We start from the raw sequence: 9,235 nt of genomic DNA on the forward strand, positions 1-9,235 counted from the left end.
GAGATAGTCAGGATTTGGATAAAAACTATTTGCTAACTGCTTTTGTCCCTTTTAAGGATTCATTATGAATGATGATGACTCCCTAAGAGGGACAAAAATGAATAGATTTTTAATCCGAATCCTGACTACTTCCTTTTTCTTAATATATAAAATCTATATAACACTTCAAGCAAGATATATATATATATATATCATCACCATTGTCATTTAACGTCCGCTTTCCATGCTGGCATGGGTTGGACAGTTTGACTGAGGACTGGTGAAACCAAATGGCTGTACCAGGCTCCAGTCTGATCCGGCAAAGTTTCTACAGCTGGATGCCCTTCCGAGAGTGTAGTAGGTGCTTTTTATGCTCGAATGGTGCCTTTTATGTGCCTCAGGTGGCACTAGCATTGGTCACGCTTGAATATATAAAGCATAAAGTCAGGCGATATGAGAGATGAAGACTTATTTATTTCACCATGTGACTTCCAGAGAATTACAGCCATTTCACAACCATCTTCATGTAGCATTTATTTCAGTTTACAAAGAATTCTGCATCCCTTCTAATGTAAAGTCTTTCTATAATGAACTGTAAAAATTATCTTTGCAATGCTAGTTCTTTTTTTTTTTCTGCCCCCCAGCATCAGGACAAGGAACACCAAGTCAGTGTGACTCAGATTTTCCCCTACAATCCATTAAATGTGACCCCAAAATGGAAATGTTCTGTTACCTTGGTAATTCTCACGAAGGTCAGCTTTATTCTTTGTCTCCGCCCGCAGTTCAGATGCTTTCCTCCTACAAATATTCTTCTCCTGCTCTTCAGGTAAGCCAAAATTCTTTGCATTTCAAACTTTGTTTTAACAATTTCTTTTGGCTGTGCGGTTAGGAAGCTTGCTTCCTAATCATGTGGTTTGGGTTCAGTTCCACTGCACAACATCTTGGACAAATGTCTTCTGTCCTGAGTCTTTTGAATGGATTTTTTTTTAATGGAAATTGAAAGATGTCTATTGTATGTGTTGTATCATCATCATCATCATCATTTAATGTCTCTTTTCCATGCTGGCATGGGTTGGATGGTTTGACAGGAGGTGATAAGCTGGAGGGCTGCACCAGTTATCTGTTTTGGCATGGTTTCTACAACTGGATTCTCTTCCTAATGCCAACCACTTTACAGAGTGTATTGAGTGCTTTTAACATGGTGCTGGCTGAGGTGCTTTATATGTGGTGCTGGCACCATGTTTTTTTTATTTACATGGATTCAGCATGGGTACTTTTTTCTTTTATACGGCACTGATATATATAGATATAAACTGTGTGTTCATGCACAGCCTTGTCTTCACATCACGTGATGGTTGTACAGAAGCATCACACCAGCATACAAGTAACGTTGCTCATTCCCAGTTCTCTGTGGAAAACATGCAATTCCACGAGGAAATATTACCTTGATTAGAAATATTGCATTTCTTGGTTGAAGGCTGGAGATAAGAAGAGCATCCTGCTGTAGAAATTCTTCAATGAATTCCATCTAGTCTATGCAATCATGAGAAAGTGAACATTAAAATTACAGTGAAAAATGCAATGGTGATTTCTCATGGTTTGGAAAGATCCAAGAATTGATATTCACCTGGAATCTCTTAACAGAGTTTAACTGTTTTCTTTCTAAGCAGACGAGAATAAATGAAAATAATTTTTCTCAGTGTAATCTTGTGTGTTTCCACATTTTCTCAGTTCTCAATCTGCAGCCATAGATTAGAAAGAGTTAACTAATCTAGATAATCCACATAGGGGCTGGCTTGACTATGTGGTTAAGAAGCTCTCTTTGCAATCAAATAGTTTTGGGTTCAGTCCCACTGTGTGACACCTTCCACACAGGATTGAAAAATACAAACTAATTCAGTAAACTTCATCTCTAGAAAATGATACAGTTAAATATTTTTAACCCTTTCCATACCAACACCTTGTTCTGTTTACAGATGACCCCTTGTTCACAGCATTTCCTCTAAGCTGTATGGTTGTGCTGGTTACTACACTTGCTGTTAAGATATAAACTTTCTAGTTTAGAGTAATCTAAAAACTTTCCATTAAAATTTGATGTTGATTCTTGTTCTAAACACCAGCTTAATTAATACTGACAAAGTTATTTCATTAAATTCTTCATTATTTTTGAAATTATTTGAAAGAAAGGCTGTGTATTTCCCCAGAAATTCTGTATCCCTGGGCCGACTAAAGGCTTTGTTAGTGAATCTGTTAGATAGAAGCCTATTATATACCATGTGTGTGTGTGTGTGTGTGTGTGTGTGTGTGTGTGTATGTATGTTCTTACAAGTATTAAATCTGCCTATGCAATAAATAACAAACCTTAGGATATTTCACAAGTAATCTTTAAACTCGTTATTGTGTCCACAATAATTGAATAATGGAACTAAGAGGAGGAGATTGTTCATTTTGTTTTCTCTTTGACAGGCAGTCACAAGTCCGACAATGTTGTTTGTTGTCACAGACACAGGAGTAGAGACCTACACCTCTAGAGGAGCAGCTTTTTCTCTCTACCGAAGAAACCACTATGATAATATCCAGAAGGTAATTTTAGCAAAAGTACTTCACTCTGCTGCTTTGTCCCTTTTTTCCAAACGTTTCCTTTCTGTCTGTTTGAATCAAATTATTTCCTCATTTGTTCTTCTGAATCTTTCTAAGTTAATTGCAAAATAACTTTGACCTTCATAAATATCCACATTAATGTGCCAAAAAACACTGATATTATTTATCATTTGAGACCAGGAAATTTAATCAAACTGGTTGGTGCTTGGAAGGGCATCAGACCATGCCAAGAGTGGCACTGGAGCTTGACACTGTCCTGCAGCTCAAACATCCTGTCAAACCATCCAACCCATGCCAGCAGGGAAATGATGATGATGACGACTACGACAGCGCGCGCGTCTGGCCCCTGATCATTGTCTTATCTATCTCTCCCCTTCACAACTCTACCCACCCATATATAAAATGGGGGGGAGGGGTAGCACTGCATCTCCTACTTAACCCCTCCTCCTCCTCCTCATCCCTCCTCACTATCCTTGACTCTCTCTCTCACTAATCCCCTGCCACTACCTCTCCTTTCCCTTCCTATTACCCTCTTCCATCTTGCCCTTTCACATACTTTAGTCCCCACCCCATATATAACCCTCCCCACTGCCTTGTTCCTTTCTGACCCTCACTAACATTACTTTTCCCTTTCTTCTCCATTCCCCATTTCCCTCAAAGTGTCCCTACCCTTTCTCAACAAGAAACTTATAAGAACTGTCTTTGACCCTAACAAATGGATCACCCATACTGACATAGCAAACAGGCTGATTTGTCCCATCACTGGGTCCAGTTACTCATCCCGTTATTAGGACCACACATATATATATATATATATATATATATTTTGTATGTGTAATGTAATAGTTTAGAAGAAAACGCCATTGGTTTCATATATAGTGTGAACTTGACGTCTCTTCAGCTTCTCTAAACGATAACCGTTCTCTGCAAGGAATGTTTTTTTAAACACAAGAACGCTGGTGATAGTTCAAGAAATATTCCTCTTAAAAAATTATGGCCGGACGAGTTGTCTTCCTTTGCTTGATAGCTAGGTTTTCCAATTTTGAAGTAAAAATTTCTGAAAATGTGGCCAACTCCCCACAGCTTCCAGCCTGGTGTTCAGGTCGCCTCCTCCTGGCTCATGTGAGTTCATGAGGATTATATATCTTTCTGCCATACACAATTTACACAGTCTTGTTCCATTGTGATAGAGTCCACAAGCTTCCAGTAATTTCCACCTGATGCTAAAGGGGATATGATCGTCCTTTAGGCACCATACGTATGCTGTCAGTGTCATTGTGTTGTGTCTCTGCAGGACCCTGAAAGAAGACCTGTGGTTGTTCAGGCGAATTTTAAATTTAGATTCACAAAATCTGACATAAATTTTAATGTGTGTCCCTGTGTTGGCATTGATGTTACTGATATTTGTGCTGCTTCTATTTGAGGCTACATTTGCTTGGGACACTGTAGCCTTGGTGTTACATCGGATATCCACTGGGCATTCATTTCTAATCCTGCATGAACAACCTGCCTCTGCCTGTGGTTCAGGAGTGCTAAGTAATGTTTTCTTAACATTGGCTGCACAACTGAAAGAGATTCTTAAATTATGTCTGTTAAAGATCTTTCTATATTCTTATTTTTAATTGTATTTTAATAATTAATTACATAATTTGGGCCTCAAAGAGGCAATGACAAAAGACCAAGATCTCTGGAGATATGTTGTGATTGAGAAGACCAGGCAAGGAAAGTGAGATCACAGCCGTAGCCTACACCAGTGTCACATAACCAGTCCATTAAAAAAAGTACCTTTGAATCATCGGGTAACATTCCATGATTGAGGGGACCTATTGAGCCAAGTATATCAAAATTTAAATCAAATGGAAATTGTAGTTGTAGCTGTTACCAGTGCTGGTGGCACATGGTAAGCACCATTCATTCATGCATCGGTTGCTGCCAGAGCCACCTGACTGGCTCCCCCATGATGGTGGCACGTAAAAAGCACCATCCAAATGTGGCTGATGCCAGTACTGCCTGACTGGCTCCCATGCAAGTGGCATGTAAAAATCCCCCACTACACTCTCAGAGTGGCTGGCGTTGGGAAGGGTGTCCATCTGTAGAAACCTTGCCAGATCAGATTGGAGCCTGGTGCAGCCTTCTGGTTTGCCAGCCCTCAGTCAAACTGTCCAACCCATGCCAGCATGGAAAATGGATATTAAAAATTGATGATGATGATGATTGTTGACAAAAATATCGTTTCTTTTTCTAGGCCATTCCTCCAGTTGACTTAGAACCTTGTCTCTGTGGAATACAACCGTTTTTTAATGCTTCTGAAATCTCTGTAATAAGTTCTCCCAAAGGCACCATGATGGATTCTCATGTTATTCTTTTATCAAAAGTAACAGAACTGAAGTAAGTGTCTCGTTTCTCATTTCTTTTCTTCTCTTTAACTCCTTACTTACCAGATTTCTGTTGAGATATTCTAACTTTGTTGTGATTGATTTTTCAAATAATGAAGAATTTAATTCAATAGTTTTCTCATTATTAAGCTGGAGTTTGAAACAGAAATCAACATAAAATTTCAATGGAAGTTTTTAGTTTACTTCTCTTTAAAAACTGAGCTTTGTATCAAAGAACCTGAAGTGGCATCAAAAGGATTAAAGTACATCATATAAACAACTTGATTAAAGTACATCATATAAACAATTTGATTAAAGTACATCATATAAACAATTTGATTAAAGTACATCATATAAACAATTTGATGACCAATTTTAAAGAAATTTTTATCAAATTATTGAATATTTGTTATAAAAAAAAACATTTCCACCACTTTACTCTGCTGGGATGTTTTAATGATTTTTTTTTTTTTTGCTCAAATTTGAAAATTTGGATATTTTTGGAACAAGTGGTTCTACAACTTGTATGCCTTTACTACCACCACTACTACTACTAATAATAATAATGGGGTTTCAAGTTTTGCCACAAGGGCAGCCATTTTTAGGGAGGGGATGAGTCGATTACATCAACCCCAGTATTCATCTGGTACTTGTTTTATCAACCCTGAAAGGATGAGAGGCAAAGTCGACCTTGGTGGAATTTGAACTCGGATCAGAGTGATGGGCGAAATACCACTGAGCATTTCGTCTAGCGTGCTAATGATTCTGCCTGCTCGTCACCTTTATAATAATAATAATAATAATAATAATAATAATCACTCAATCTGTGCCTTGGTTAGCTCTGACTAAACGGAACCCCCCTCCTCCCAAGTGGATGTTAATCATTGACGATGAGTCTACCCCAAAGGGTCTTATCAATTGGGTCATTATTTTAAAGACAGTTGGGTGTAGTTTAGAAAGAATATGGCTGCTATTTTTAGCAAATCAAAAACCATGTAAAGTTCCTACAACTGTGTAAGTAAGAAAGGCCCCTATTTTCAGTGCAACAATTTACAGCAAACAGAGGAATGTACCTTGCTTTGCACTCCACTAGATGGCTATAGTTGTCCAGTATTTAAGAAATCATTTGATTTTTATAATCTTATAACTACAAGTTTAAAGTGCAATGCATTATTGTAATGTATCATTGTATTACAGTTCTATATTTAAGAGAACCCCGGTTCGAAATTTCCCCAAGACACCCGATGAAGGCTGGAGGGTATTAGCCAAAACGTGTTAACAACAAACAAGATGAGGACAAATATCTGTCAAATGTAAATAATGTATAATTGTATTGTTATTAATTCAAATAGCCAATATTGAATATTGGTGTTGAGAAAAGGGTCTGTAATGTCTTCTTCGTTTCTCAACCGACTTCTAAAATCTAATGTTTTCAATTCTAAAATAACTTCTTCCCAGGTCATCCTTGGTCAATTTCTTCAGCTATATGATTTCCCCCCCATACTGCTGACCCCTACAACTGACATTTTCCCACACTGCAAACCCCTGTAGCTTACCCTATAAATCCATGCCCTCTGGCTCAGTTTTCATCAAATCAGTTGGACAATTTTTTCCTCATTTTCTGTTCCTAAATCTGTTTTTTTTTCCCCTTCTCCAGTGACACAATGTGGAGTTTGTATGCTCTGGAACCATATAGTGCAATGGATACTTACAAAGATTTGGTAAGTGACTTTTGAGAATTTTTGCTTAAGATTGAAGCTCAATGCAAGGAAATAAAAGAGAAAATTAAACAGTATTAACCCTACTAACCACTAGTTTTAATCCTTTCCGTTTAGATTATTTGAAAATATCATAAGTACACCTTATTCAATGATTGGTGCTTGAGGATGTTGGATAGAATAAGAAAAAATTGAAAGAAGAGGTTTAAAAAATGTAATGTAAAAGGGGGAATTTTAGTGTTGAAGGGGTTTTAGTCTTGTGAACAGCATATTGACCTCACTTGTGCCATGGAAAATAGCACCAAATACACTTTGTAAAGTGGTTGGTTTTAGGAAACTGTACTTTCTTCAGATTCATGTATTCTAAGCATTGTAGACTACAATTTTGCCAAATAAATAAATAGAAGGGACAGACCTTCCTCCACTTTCCAAAAGTTTTCAGTTTTGACTTGACTTTGTTTCAGATTCGTCTGAGATTGTGATTCTTCAAAAAACATGCATATTTGTTTGAAAACCATTTTGATATAACCTCTCCCGAGACCATCCTTTGGTTCTATGATACAATCTTCCTGTTTGAAAGTAATCTAAATTAAATTAAAAGTTAATTTAGGAAGGGCATCCAGCTGTAGAAACAGATTGGAGCTTGGTGCAGTCTTCTGGCTCACCAGTCCTCAGTCAAACCGTCCAATTCATGCCAGCATGCAAAGCGGACGTTAAACGACGACGATAATGATCCCAAGCACTAGCTTAATTATGGTAAACTTATTTTACTAATTTCTTTGTCATTTTCAAAATTAATTGGAATAAAGGCAATGGATTTCAACAGAAATATAGTACCAAAAGGGGTTAATAAGTATTCCTTCAATTCCTTGAGGCAACCACCGCTTTGAACTATGTCTTTTATTGAAAGAATGAATAACCTACACCATATTATTCCTTTCAATCTTTTTTCTGATCATTTCCAGGATTATTTGAACTTCTTCAACAAAACCAATTGCTAAAGTGGCTGATATGAAAATATAATACAGTATTTTTATCAATAATAATGATAATAATGAGTTTTACTTTTATTATTATAATTATTATTAATTGTTATTTTTGATTAACTGTAATTCCTTGCAGAATGTCATTTGATGATTTGAAAATCTTATCCCCACCCAAAAATTATTCTTTTTTGTTTGTTTTTCTATGATTTATCAGATGTGGGTAAGTAAATTCATTTGACAGACATTTCCTCTGTTGTCACCTTGCTCAGCATGTAACATGTGCTTGACTTATTATTTCTTTTGTGTTTCCGTCTGGTTTTTCTTGCTGTGTCTCTTTTCGTGTTTCTTTTTTCAAGCAATGCCGTAGTCAGTCCAGTTTCTTCTTGTAAGTCATTGCATTTTGACTTGTTATCATGTTTTTATTTCCATTACTTGGCTTGATGATCACTATCCCACCTCCGGGTCCTTGGGTACCCTCTCTTGCAAGCATTCAGGCCAAGACACTTCACCTCCTCCTACTTCTTACAAATGCCCTGAAAAGGATCCTCCTCATCAGAGTCATTAATTAGAAATTTCTTTATTAGTCTCCCCCCCCCCATCCCACTTAATAAAATACTGAACTTCCATAAAATTTATCTTTCTATATCATAGTAACCCAAGAACATGAAACATTTTTTAAGCATTCAAATATAAGACAAATCCTCTTTATGTCAAGAAGTAAAACAAAAAAAGAAATAAACAAAGTAAATCACAGATTTTGTTGATATTTCCATAAATTGCTTCTCATTTCAATCATTGGTAATTTCAAAGAAAGAAGCAAATCAAAAGGCCAATTGGAATTGAGTAAGAAAGTTTTGAAGAATCCAGTCAATAATTACATCATCCTCTACCTTCGATTAACTGGGTTCATACCACTGGCCCCCTTGCACTTATTTCTATTTGCACATTTCTTGCATGTAGGCATGTCATTTTATCTACCTAATGTGTGAATGTAATGTATGTGTGTGTGTTTATGTAATGTGTGTTTGTGTCATGTGTGAATGTAATACGTATGTGTGTGTGTGTGTTTGTGTCATGTGTGAATGTAATACGTGTGTGTTTGTGCATTGTGGTTGCATGCATAAAATGCATTCCCCTAATCATTCTCCCTGTCCATCCTTCATCTTCACCCACATTTCACCACTTCCACCCCTCACCTCCCAAATTCTCTCTCCTTCTCCACCACCATACACCTGTTCCTCCCACACTCATGCAACACCTACACACCCAAACGCCCCTTTTTTCCTATCCACACTTCCTTCTCACATCATACCTTCAGCCCTGACAATCACCCAAACCCCTCATCACCAATATTTTTATCTCTTCCCAGTTCTGCCCCTATCACTCTCACCTTTTCTTTCAAAATTTAAGTGTCATGTAGATCTTCTGCAGCAAAAAAAACCTGTTCTGCTCTGGCCCCTTCCTTCATTTCCTTGCATAAAGCCCCTCCCCTCATTGCTTTGCATAAAGCCCCTCCCCTCGTCAAGGTATGTGTAGCTAAGGAGCACTCAGCCACTTGCACGTTAATTTCATGGAT

At 37.3% G+C, this 9,235-nt stretch overlaps 1 protein-coding gene across 1 annotated transcript in view; it reads left to right on the forward strand.

Moving 5' to 3' along the window:
• LOC106867340 (BLOC-2 complex member HPS3) overlaps window positions 1-9,235 on the forward strand; it is a 58,588-nt gene that overhangs the window by 11,748 nt on the left and 37,605 nt on the right. Inside the window, exons 4-7 of the mRNA XM_052966821.1 lie at window positions 624-805; window positions 2,446-2,562; window positions 4,826-4,968; window positions 6,613-6,676. Coding sequence (XP_052822781.1) covers window positions 624-805; window positions 2,446-2,562; window positions 4,826-4,968; window positions 6,613-6,676 — 506 coding nt within the window. The remainder of the gene's footprint in view (window positions 1-623; window positions 806-2,445; window positions 2,563-4,825; window positions 4,969-6,612; window positions 6,677-9,235) is intronic.

This window comes from Octopus bimaculoides, chromosome 3, assembly GCF_001194135.2.
Source record: "Octopus bimaculoides isolate UCB-OBI-ISO-001 chromosome 3, ASM119413v2, whole genome shotgun sequence".
Taxonomy (NCBI): domain Eukaryota; kingdom Metazoa; phylum Mollusca; class Cephalopoda; order Octopoda; family Octopodidae; genus Octopus; species Octopus bimaculoides.